This window comes from Dermacentor variabilis, unplaced genomic scaffold, assembly GCF_050947875.1.
Source record: "Dermacentor variabilis isolate Ectoservices unplaced genomic scaffold, ASM5094787v1 scaffold_12, whole genome shotgun sequence".
NCBI lineage: Eukaryota > Metazoa > Arthropoda > Arachnida > Ixodida > Ixodidae > Dermacentor > Dermacentor variabilis.
In genome coordinates, this window is record NW_027460280.1 from 46219689 (window position 1) to 46232620 (window position 12932).

General features: G+C 43.9%; 1 protein-coding gene across 2 annotated transcripts in view; it reads left to right on the plus strand.

Annotated features, from left to right (window-relative positions):
* Nucleotides 1-11538, plus strand: part of Syx18 (syntaxin 18) — a 28973-nt gene extending 17435 nt beyond the window's left edge. Inside the window, exons 9-10 of one of the 2 annotated variants that reach the window (XM_075677098.1) lie at nucleotides 3022-3102; nucleotides 9988-11538. In XM_075677098.1, the coding sequence (XP_075533213.1) occupies nucleotides 3022-3102; nucleotides 9988-10314 (408 nt within the window). In that variant the 3' untranslated portion in view covers nucleotides 10315-11538. Of the gene's footprint in view, nucleotides 1-3021; nucleotides 3103-3169; nucleotides 3315-9987 lie in introns of those variants that run through there. The other variant, XM_075677099.1, reaches the window with a different exon arrangement.
* Nucleotides 11539-12932: the final 1394 nt, after the last annotated feature.

Here is a 12932-nt window from a genome sequence, read left to right on the forward strand (position 1 = left end):
ATGCTCCTTATGGAGAAGGAGGAAAAACAAGAAAAAAAAAAAAAGCTTTGTTCAGCAGGCTGATGTAGCCACAGAGAGCTTTATTGGGACTTGTTGCTAGTTGTCATTTTTCTGCCCGTAGCAATGATGGATTTTGCCCTCGTTGGCTTCATCATGCACATGCTGAGTGAGAAAAGCACGGCCTTCATGTCATTTCCAGGCAGCCTCGCTTTTCCATTAACTTTTGTTATACAGGGTGTCTACCAACCGGGAAAACCGGGAATTCTCAGGGATTTTGAGTAGTCAGGGAAAACTCAGGGAATTTGGGCCTCTATCAGGGAAAATTAGCGGCAATTTTATTGAAAGGGTCGAAAGTCGCGGTAATGCTCGCTCGAGTTACGGACAGGAATCGTAATAAATTGTCTTTGACGCCCTGTCGGCGGCGGGAGGAGTTGCCAGTGTACAGTCAACGACCGATTTTCCGGATTCCCGATAATTTAGACGGCTTCGCGGCACCACCACATACCCCATAGAGTCAACGTATCAGAACGTGTGAAATTTCTGACGCAAGAACTCTTTGCCGTCCGATTTTCCGGACGTTTTGCCGTGACCGCAGGTCCGAAACGGCAATAATCAAAGGCACCACTGCTGCCATTTTGATTACTTCGCCACCTCGAACCGGCACTCTCGCACGCAGATCCGCTGGCAGCCGTTGCCGCCACTGCGGCAACGCTAGGCCTAGCTGCTTTGACGTTCGCTATGAAGCTTCTTACCGTTGGATGCCGAGTTTTTTATTGAAAGAATTAGCTGCTGTCAGCAATGGCACGGACTCCGCCTTTGTGGTCCTCGCGATTGGCTTAGAAACTTGGAAAACATGGTGCGTTGCATAATGCCGGTTCCTGAAAGTCAGCTTCGCCTCTGTACAGAAATATTACTTGGTGAAGAATACGCAAAAGTATTGCAGTGAAGCATAACAAGCGTGGGAAGGGGCTATTGCCACGGAACGCAGTATGTATTCCTTAATTATACACGCGTGCACCCGGTATTTCCTGTCACAGTACGAGCACCGATATGCCTAATATGTGTATTGACAGGCCTTCAGAGCGTTTTGGAACGTGCCTGTGGCAGTTTGAGCCCCTAAAGGCACTAAATGACACGCATTTATTTTTTTTCCAACTGGCCCTTGGGAGTTCGAAAAAGCGGCCGTAGACTGTGCAACTGACCAAGATGCTTCAAATGGTCTTTGGGGTGAACGAGTGGCGGAAGGAAAACAAGAACAAATATGACCTACGCATTGAGGAATAAACAGGAAAGGAAGCTTGCTGCCGCCGTCTTGAAGGAGGTTGCGCTCAAAAAATTAAGTTTTGGCTAATGCCGAGATGCAAGTGTCCCTCATCCAAACCAAAATAAACTCGTTAAAGCAGTGAAACACAACACTTAAGAGCCGTGCGCGGGCTGAGAGTATGTCAGGACAGTTGAGGTTGACTTACGAGCTGTTGAGAGAGAATCTCAATTGTGACAGAGTTCGGGCCTCATACCACTGAGCTTGCTATCAGTTGATAGAAATAGCTCATATTCGAAAATATTTGCTTCTATATCTATCTCCTTTTTATTCGTATTTGAGAATGTCTGACTACTTGCAATTTTTTTCGAAGACATTTTATTTGCTGTGCATTTTACTAGCCCCCCTTCTATTCTCTTTTTGAAGGATATGAACACTACTCCTTACCCGCCGTGGTTGCTCAGTGGCTATGGTGTTGGGCTGCTGAGCACGAGGTCGCGGGATCGAATCCCGGCCACGGCGGCCGCATTTCGATGGGGGCGAAATGCGAAAACACCCGTGTGCTTAGATTTAGGCGCACGTTAAAGAACCCCAGGTGGTCAAAATTTCCGGAGTCCTCCACTACGGCGTGCCTCATAATCAGAAAGTGGTTTTGGCACATAAAACCCCAAATATTATTATTATTAACACTACTCCTTAGTATTCAAATTAGATTAAGTCGTTTTTTAAAATTTTTTTCTATAGCTTACTAGAGAGTGATAGCATCGGGCGATATGATTTCAGCCAGTCTTGACATAAAACATAGTTCTGCATCACTCAGGGAAATTTGCAATGGCACTCAGGGAAAACCTGGAAAACTCAGGGAATTTGGAAATGTCAACTTGGTAGACACCCTGTTATACCAGCCAGCCAGGAGGACAACACTGGTGCTAGATGGGGTAAACACGTTTGGAGGAAGTGCTCGTACTAATACAGGTTTGGGTTTGCATAGTGCATCACAATGCTCATGCTACTAGTGACCATATTGCAGACATCTATGCAAGTGCAAAAGTGAAACAGGTTGACAGTGGGACATATATGTTCCACTTTTTCTCTTTTTTAAAGGGACACTAAAGCGAAACAACAAATCAGTTTAGTCTAATAAAGCACTGTTTGAGAACTCTGCAGGCAGTCATTTAAAAATTGTTTGACTATTAGATGAGAAAATGAAGGTCGAAGTATAACTATTCGAATTTCGCACCACAACCCTGAAGCCTTTACGTCACTGTGACGTCAGGGATTCCAAAGTATGTTTTCGCATTTGGGCCGCGTAGGCTGAATATAGGTTCCCGAAACTTGCCATGTTTAATATTTGGTTCCTTATCTGTACCGCTATATACTTAAGTAGGCCCTAGAAGATGCCATCAAAATCCATGACGTCGCAGCGACCAGGTGTGGGAGCTTCAAGGAGGCATCGCCACCAGTCTTTCGTTCTTGCGCTTTTTTTCTGGCTTACCAAGCATCTTATCGTGGTAAGAGTGATGTTTTTGGCGTCGTAGAAAGGTAATTTACTGATGCAGAAAAAGTCATTTTTCTCTTTAGTGTCCCTTTAAGGCTTTCTCTTGTGAAAAATATAGCTTCAAGGACACGCTGGTAACAACGCCAAAACAATGCAATTTGCGGTCATCTTGTGTTCAACAGAGTGTTGCAATATAGCAGTAGTAGTACTAGTAAAGTTACTTTGCATTGCAATATCGATTTCTTTCTTATTTTGCATTCAGGATCAAGAAATGGAGCGCATTGCTTATACGCTAGGGGGTGCTACCGAAAATGTGAAAGATGGCAATGAGCAACTTCGTCAGGTATGACTTGCAGACTTTGCACTCATTTATGATGCAAACTGACATTGTTTAATGTGTTCCTTTTCAGGCAATGAAGAATAATGCTGGCTTTAGGATATCAATTTTGTTTTTCCTCCTGGTGATGTCATTTTCACTTCTTTTTCTTGACTGGTACAATCCATAGTGTCATTTTCAGTCAATTTTGTGAGAATAAATTGGTATTTGATATATAAGGAGAGTTTCATTGGCTGTTTTGCATTTCTGAGTTTCTTGAAGTAGTATGCATCAGTGCAATGTGTAAAAAAGAAAGTCAAGAAAGTTTTTATTCTGGTGCACCTCAATTTTTGCTGGTGCACTGAGGTTAAATAAGGTCATAATAAAAGGTCCATTCGATTTGCCTGCACTTTGGAAACTAGTTCAGGCAGTGCTGCACTTCACTGTTCATTTAATGGTGCAAGCGTGGCACCCTTTGTATGGTGCTGTTCGTTTCAAAAGTGCTGGTAAAGATCGCACCTAGTTCCTGAACTTTCTCCACCGCTGGAATTGGCAATGTTGTGCAGCAGCGAAGCAGGAGACGATTTCTCAGGCGCTATGGCAATAGACGATGCTTCAGGACATGCGATCGTGTTGCTAAATGGTGTACAGGCAGAAATTGCACTGTTAATCACCAACAGCACCGATGCCTACGAGAGAAGCTAGTAGATTTATGTGGCCACAAGCATATCCTGAGACAGGCAGAAAAGGCACTTGAACTTGAATTCTGAATAGTTTTTTCACAATCGCAAGGTATCCATTTCTTTTTTATCTCACCAGCTTATGCACCAGCATTTTGCAATTACTGCTCATTCTCGCTGTTGGAGTGGCTGTACATAATTTTCTTATGGCATGGCAGCCACAAGTCTAATAAAAATGGGCATCGCAGCACCTGCTGGACAGCGCCAGCAATAAAATGTGCAAGATGCAAATAGATGCCTGGTGCCAAAAAATGCCTGGTGTACACATCAGACAAGCAGGCATTCTTCTTCAAGTACTGCGAGAATCGGTGTCCCAAGGTGGTGACCCGTGCACAAATGTCGAATAGGCTTATGCATGGCAGCAGGTTTGGCAAGAGTGGGAAACTTTCCTTTGAGAGCTGAACACGGGTGCACAAGCACCATCAGCACCACCGGGCAAGTCTCGTGAGAGCCTGTCGACATAAGCCTGAGCCTCTTTCGTCTGCAGCAAACGGCGAGCATCGAAGTCTCCCTCCACTGCTCCCATCTTCTCACACATGGTTAGCCAGGCACATTTCTGCCATGGCAGATGCTGCGGCTACCTGTACCCTGACTGGCAAGTCAGAAGCCCCTCTTTACCTGGATATTCTCTTCGAGGTAACCCTCAGTGGTGTAAACTATAGCTAGCTGGCCTTCTTGAAGTGTTAGTTGCAGTCGTAATAAATGCTTTCTTAGTATACACGCGGTTGTATTCCATTGTTTCCTCGAGGTTGAACTGTGCTGCGTTCGTCGAACAGGCATGTGGCCAAATGCGGTGCATCGTGTGCAGAGTTGTAGAGCAGTTGGCACACTCGTATCCCTACATTACATAGCAGCCGATGTGCTCAATGCTTGCAGTTCCAGTTGTGTGTCCGGCTGCAAGCTTGTGTCAATTATCTTGCAGCAGAGTCCCATCACCATTCTCTGCTTCTCTGAGGTTGTTTTTGATCACTAAGGTGCCCCAGAAGCCATCCATTGTAACTTAAAATGCTGCAACCAGTGGTGGTTTCCCAGGTTCCACCTGTGTTTTGGTTAGCATAGGTGCATTTGATAGGGCTTATGTGACAATATTTGTTGACCATTTTTTATACTAGATTGTTTAGTTGTAGCTCTGCAGCATAAGTGGCCCATCTAGTGAGATGTCTGACTGGGTCCTGCAGAAATTGAGCTAGGACAACAGTTTCAGAGCGGTGACAGTAGGAAAGCTCTTTTCTTCAGTTACTGAATAATTATGTTGTGCTGACATGAAGATGTGGCTAGCAAAAGCAACATGTCTCAAGGTTCTATCACAATCTTGTATTAATGCCATGCCCAAGCTGTAATTGCTAGTATCATTGTGAAAGATGAATCATTTATTAAAATCTGGCAACTGCAAGCACACATTGTGAGCTATTGTTTTGAACAATGCTTAAAAAGCATCCTGCTGCTTGCCATTTCATTGCCATTCTATGCCCATTTAAATTTGAACAGCCGATTCAGTGGTTTTGAAATGATAGCGCAGTCAGTAAAAATACGCATTAAATGGCAAGCATGCCAAAATACGCTGCAGGCTCTCCATTTCTCTGGGCGGGTCATATCTAAGGATAGCATGCAGCTTATGTTGGTTGGGCCAAAGGGTGCCACTGCCTACTTCAAAGCCCAGCAAGTCTATCTTTTTAGCAGCTAGCTTAACCTTCCCAGTATGAATAGCACATTGAGCACATATGCTGCAGCACAATCTGTAGGTGCTGGAGGTGTTCATCAAAATAGTGTGATAACATTGTGACATCAAGGTACCAAAGGGAAAATGTTTGCATTGCCCATAACTAATTATATGATTTTTTAGTACTGACAGGACTTCTTATTTAACCTGAATGACATCCGTGTAAACCCAAAAGGGCCTTGGTGACTAGGGAATGTGGTTTTTGGCGTGTTCTCTTGGTGTAATTTTATCTGCGATTGCATTGTGAAAGCCGAGGCGTCGGTCAGAGTATATGGGACCTGAATTGATGGGATAGGGTACGATTTCGTCACTGCCTTTCATTCAGCTTGCACAAGTTGACACAGAGATGGGCAGACACCTTGTTTTCCCCGCGCAATACCCGACTGCTCTTTGCAAATTATGTCAGGAAAATAGAGCGACACTGTCACACATGTTGTGGGAGTGTCGGGTTACATCAGCTAGAATGGCAGTAGCTCCGGAGGCTCCTGCATCGAAGTGGGCCGCTGCTCTGCGCAGCTCCGACCTCAAGACACAAGAGTGGGCTGTCCAGCAAGTCCGAGAGGCGGCGACGAGGCAAGGCTTCGAAGTCCCCTCATGGGAGACCTGAGCCCGGGTCGTCAAATTTGCCGGATTCAAAATAAAGTTGTTTCCATCCATCCATCCACCTTTTTTTGGTGCCAATAGCATACGGAAGGCCCTTGGACTGCTTGATGGCTGAACAGTGTCGTATCATTTCGCCCAAGGCCTTGTCCGAGAGCTCTCACTTGTGGCTGCAGAGGGGCCTTGGGTTTGATCGCCAGGTTGCCACCAGATATGCAACTTGGTTGCATCATGGATCACTGGTATCAATGCCATGTATCAAAATGTCAATTTCTTCTAGACTCTCCATGTACATCTGAAAACTACTGCAGCAGACCTTCGAGTTGACTATGATGGGATGGTGTCTCTTTAAATTCCTGAAGTGCCTGTATTGTTGGCTTCAGCAGCATTGTGGAACCTTCACATGTGGACCATGGCTGTCATGGCCTGTTTGCACTGTGAAATTGGAAAACTTTGGATTAACACCCACAAAGTAAATTCTAATTCATTTTTAAATAAGGCACAGATACCAGAAAAAAAATAAGTTTCTGTTGTCAGATAGAGTGTCATATAGACTGTTTTTCCAGATGTGAACCATCCTTTCATGCTTTGGAATTTGTTCAAGAACAGCACTATGGTTTGTATGCCGGTGTCATGCTAATCTGCCACCAGTCACTGAACCAGAATGTCAGCTTTCCCTAAACCGCAGTTTCACTGACAAAATTTTCCCCTGCTAGAAACCATTTATTTTCAAGAAACTCAACAGGGCAACATTTTGTCAGCGATGCTGTGGTTCATGCAGAAACAACATCCTGGGTCAGGATAATATATTGTTTATAGATGCTATTGGTCTCGATTGAGACCAATATAGGAGTGACAATACACAACTCAATTACAATGAACACATTATTGGTGTAACAAGAACTAGGTACAACTTGACAGTACACTAGTAGAGAATGTTAAATTCTACTACAAGTGCTGCTGGGTTTGAGATCCCAGATTCAATCTCATTCCTTGGAATCACATTTCAACCAGAGGGGGGGAATGCAAAAACGCTAGTGTACTCAGATTTAGGTGCATGTTGAAGAACCCCAGGTGTTCAGAATTAATCGGGAGTCTCCTGCTACGCTACACTCTAAGAACAGTTTACACCCTTTGGCTTGCCCCTTCTGCCACACAAAAATAATCGTCATCTGCCTTGATGCGTTTCCTTTCTTTATCGCTGCAAGCCCGGAACTTTCCAGTGACGAACGGCACGCGTGTTATCAGAAGGGGCACTCCAAAGGGTGTAAACTGTTCTATGCTGATAACGCGCGTGCCATTCGTTACTGGAAAGTTCTGAGCTCGCAGCGATAAAGAAAGGAAACGCATCAAGGCAGATGACGATTATCTTTGTGTGGCAGAAGGGGCAAGCTAAAGGGTGTAAACTGTTCTTAGAGTGTATACTTCATAGTAAGATTGTAGTTCTGACACAAAAAAACTTCATGAATAATTTTTTTTTTCTGACAATCGAGAACAATGTAAGGGAAGTCATCATGGTTTCTTGTATTCACAATATTTTGCTGAAAAGCTTGTTCCAGTCTTCAGCTGTTTTTTTTTTTAGAAAAATGAATACTGAAAGCTGTCTTGAGAATCGTGGTCCTTCACATGTCTATTATCTTTAATGTAACCCACAATGTCTTGGCTATGGATCACTTTCTTTAATGCATGGTTGCCCAGTATGCTGCGAAAGAGGTTAAGCCTTCCTTGCTCCCTCCTTGAGTCAAGCAGAGGGATTTATGCTTTCTGATAAAGTGAAGATACTGCGTAGTTTTCACGGTACCAAAAGCAAATAAAATGCAGTGCACATTATAGAACCTGTTCTGGTTTTGCAATAAGGGTCTTTAGTATGGGTCCTAAGCTGGGTCACTGGCTTATCCAATTATGGATCTTAACATTATGTAAGCTGTTTGCTTCATGTCTGGCAAAGTGTACTCTAAAGGGCCCTGCATCACATTTTTAAAGGGACCATGACACCAAATTTTCTAGCTTGAATTTTCTAGCTTTTAGACCGTACATGTCCCACAGAAAGCTGACCAAACTTGAGTGCATTTGGTGTGGTAGAAAATTTCCATGTGAATTTTTTTTTTTTTTCGCAGTTGAACGATACAGCAGTCTGGCAACACTGAGTCATGATGAAATTAATTCGCTCGCCTGTAAACGGCTCCCACGGAGTAACGAAAACTGATGTCGAAGGCGATGCTTTTGTGTACTGCAAGAGCCAGAAGTCATAGGCAGCTGGAAATATGTCGTGACCACCATGTGTCGTTTTGTTCTTGCATGTGCTTCTCGGCGGGCTGCTGTTGCGTTTTATCACACGAATGAAACAATTGTGGGCACAATTTAATGGTGATGCCCCTGCTTCGCCGTTGGGTGCCAGAGCATGTGGAGCAAAACATTCGATGTGGCCTTGAACTGTTTTGGAGCAGACACAGCAGTGGCCCCACATATTTCCTGACATCACACAGTCCATTCAGAATGGCGTTCCCTGTCAGTGGGAGGGGCTCAGAGGCAGCGATTTCAAACTCATATTTCTAGTTAAAATGTGTGCCGAGAGCAGTTCTTTTGCGTGTACAACCATGTAGGGCCCTCTGTCCTCAGTTACAATGATACAACTGAGAATAGCCAGACGACCGTGTCATGACCCCTTTAAGGCCACCATTCTTGCTCTAGATCCCTGCATGTCAAAGAAGAGCATAAGGAATTATGAATGCACACAAACCCAAATAGTCTGTCACAGAAGCTTCAAAATAGAAGCAAAAATGAGGGACCCTCAACTAGATAGAGTTTTCACAGCTCTGGATGCCACCATTTCACTCTCGCACGACATAAAACTGCAGTGCCAATAGCAGCAGGGCAGTGATGTTATGTAGCGGAAGTTGGCACACATTTAGTTGCAACAGCTTCCGCAAGGCAGAAGTTGGTTGACGCACCATTTTCTCCGTGTGTTGATGGCATTGTTTTTATGACTGCATCTTTTCATGTGGCTGTAGTGATAATTAGGCAATAATTAAAATGATTGTAAAACAATGTTTTTTCAAAATACTCTTAATATCGTGCAAATGCGACTTGCACATTACATTAACCAATGGCGCAGATTGACTTCGCATTTGTTGCATGAAGTTCACGATCTCTAGTGCAGGTTCTTGTAGCAAGTGTCTGCTGCTAAATCGTTTCGTTGGGCTAGTTGGTGCAGCATTGCACCAACTTGTTCTTCCTGTACAGAAAATTACCAAGTTCCTAGGCTGTCTTGCACATTCTGTCTTCATCTGCTCACGCTGCAATCAAGCATTTGTCTAATGTACCTGATCCTTTCATTAGCTTTGCCGACTATTTTACTAGTATGCATTGTCCAGGTTAAATTTTGTTGTAACGATTCTTTTCAAGTTCTTTTCCTTTCACTCTGCATCAGTGGTCAGGATTGGCACTCCATTTATGTTGTCACCAGGATCGACTGGTCGCGAGTGGTTGATGGTATGAAAAGATGGAAAAGAATCGTTACATTATGCCGCGCCTGTTTTTATTCAATGACAGCATGTTATCGCGACACGAGCATAGGAAATGTAGTGCTGTGCTACGGTAAATGCCTTTAAAAAATGGTTCGCATTTGAAGAAAGGTCTATACATTACTCTACCTGACGATGGAAGTATTTTTTCCCCCGATGTTCGTGCCTCATTTAAAAATTGGCCGGAACTAATTTTGTAGACACCCTTCTATATTGCTCTAAAAGCTCCCTGAAAAAACTTGGCAGTTTTGCTGGAAGGGTGATGACCTCAATAGCAATGTTTAGCTTTGCGCTTGAACTCCTTGGACAATGCTCGAACTATGTGCAGGTGCAACATGTTGACGAGATGCGACACTCAAGGTCTCTTCTGCTTAAAGCTTCTGCTGTGCAAAAGGAGCAGCGCCCTGGTCACTACCAGCGATGGGAAGAGAAAGAGAGCTCTTTGTTTAAAGGTAGAAGCATTCACCTTTGTGCTTCTCTGCAAGGGAGAGAGCAGAGAAAGGCCCAGAAGAAGCTACGAGGCGTCTCGCAATGCTGGTGTGATAAGCGCCTCCCGTGGCGTTGCACCTCGATGGTGCACGAGATGACTGACTGGAAACTGTCTGCGTTTGACAGCACCCGTCAGTTAATTAAATATTCGATAACGTTAGCCTGACGTTTACTGCTCAGGCCAAAGCATACACGCAACAGCTCAGCAGGAACGCTAGTACGCGTAGAGTGCATGCCTACAATGCTCATGCCAGCAGCAGAAGGCAGAAGAACACGGCGCCTCGAGTGTCCGTATGATTGCTGTTGCGATAAAACTGGTATAGTTGTTCCAACACCATTATTGCAAAATTGTGGGAATGTCACATGAAGTTTTCAGGTCTTGCAAAAATGTTTATTAGCCAACTTATAGCCTAATGTTCGGAGGACTGGTTTAAGTACCTGTAGGCATCCATGGCTAAGAAAAGTCTTGACCAGGACAGGAACTATGCATACCTGTTGATTATCCTTTTTAGACATATTTTTCATGGGCATGACCAACCGCCTTGGCACACTGGAGATCTGTTTGGAAGTGATAGGGACCAGCGTTTGGGTAAAGGACACGTGTGGTGGCATATCCTTGCCTAGCTGTCGTAAAGAGAATGAAGTGTTTGAGGGCTCGGCACATGGCGTTCTTTGCGAGAGGATATATTTGCAATAGCATCATTTATTTAGCTGTGATAGAAGCCAGAAGAAAAGAAAAAAATGGTTGTCATTCCATATTTCCATAAAATTTCACATCACCTAAAGAAGATAGGATCTCGCTCTGACGTCAAAGTCGTGTTCTCGGCTCCCCAAAAACTTGAAAGACTGCAGGAAAAGCTGCCCAATTAAGAATGAGGGACCAAAATGCATGATTAAGCATCAAAACAAGTTCGTTGCATGCAAAGAATGTGTAGTATATTGGGTTCCCTTCTCGTGCGGCAAGTGTTATATCGGCCGAACCAGCCGATGCGTAAACGAGAGGCTAGCAGAACATCTGCGCAAGGTAAAGCAAGGCATTGAAGGCCACATGGCAGAACACTGCAAGTCATGCAATGGTTGTTATCTTATCTTTAACAGATGCACGATATTGTTTTCACGTAAATCGGCTAACCAGGGAGATAATTGAGGCCAGAGAAATTCTTCTGCATGATCAGAGTTGTATTAGTGCCCCGTCGGTAGCATTAAGTGATAAGGAAGTGAGGTTTCTGGACGGTGAAAAGGAATAACAGTGACAAGGGTTGGTTTCGCCGGCACGTGTGGCTATGTGGTTTGAGCGTGGTTTGTTTTCTTGCCATCCTGTTTTTTCCAGATTGTGGAAGCGTATATATATATATACGTTGCTGTCACAATAAAAGCCAGTTGAAGTGTGTGCATGTCGTGTGTTCCTTCTTCGTTCGACGTCCTGTCTTTGTGCGCGAAAAAGTTTAACAAGAACCATGTGATAGTATGTCCAGGTCATTATTGATGCATGCGCTGTGACCAAATTACAACTGTAGAAGGAAATTGCGGTGCGAAACGCTGCAATATTTTCTGGAGTCTCTGGACGAGTGAACTTGTCTAGTGAACCTCGGCCTCCTACTTACAATGCAGCGCTTTTACCACTTCTGCAGCCAAGCTTATCTGACCCGACGTGGTTGCTTAGTGGCTATGGTATTGGGCTGCTAAGCATGAGGTCGCGGGATTGAATCCTGGCCATGGCAGCTGCATTTCGATGGGGGCGAAATACGAAAACGCCCCTGTACTTGGATTTAGGTGCACGTTCAAGAACCCCAGGTGGTACAGATTTCTAGAGTCCCCCACTACGGCGTGCCTTGTCATCAGATTGTGGTTTTATTTATTTATTTTTATTTGTTTATTTCAGCAATACTTTTAGCGTGGAAAAGCTGTGAGCAGGAGTGGGGTACAAGATGCACGAATACATAATACAGGCAATACATATTTTGCATAACATTGCTTGCGCATAAAAATATAATACCAGGAGTGGTTTTGTGTACAAGTACAGTGTAAGTCCCATCGGAAAACATACAGGGTAAAATGGTAAAACATACACATACAAGGAAACACAGGAAATGTATGTCTAGACAAAAGAAAACAAAAGAATTACATGATTAATTAAATTATCGACAGGTGAGCCTTCAGGGCTGAAACGAAAGCAGCCGTAGATGAGCATTCCACGTCGGCAGGAAGCATGTTCCATTCTCGCACCGTTCGTGGAAAGGATGAATTTTTAAAGGTATCAAGCCTGAAATCAGTGAGAAGGAAACTTGGCATAGGACAAACCAAGATGTATGCACTAAAAGACAAGCAGGATAATATCATCAGCAATCTCAAAGATATAGTAAATGCAGCGGAAGAATTCTATAGTGACCTTTACAGTACCCAGATGTCTCGGGAGCACTCTATTCAAAACAATAATGAACAGTATACAGAAACTCCTCCATAACTAGAGATGAGGTCAGAAAGGCCTTGCAAGGCATGAAACGGGGAAAAGCGGCAGGAGAGGATGGAATAACAGCCGATTTAATCAAAGATGGAGGAGACATAATGCTAGAAAAACTGGTGGCTCTCTATACGAAGTGTCTATCGACTGCAAGGGTCCCAGAAAACTGTAAGAATGCACACATACTAATCCACAAAAAGGGCGACGTTAAAGAACTAAAAATATTATAGGCCCATCAGCTTACTCTCAGTATTATATAAAATATTTACCAAAATAATCTCCAATAGAATAAGGACTACATACACTGGAATTTAGTCAACCAA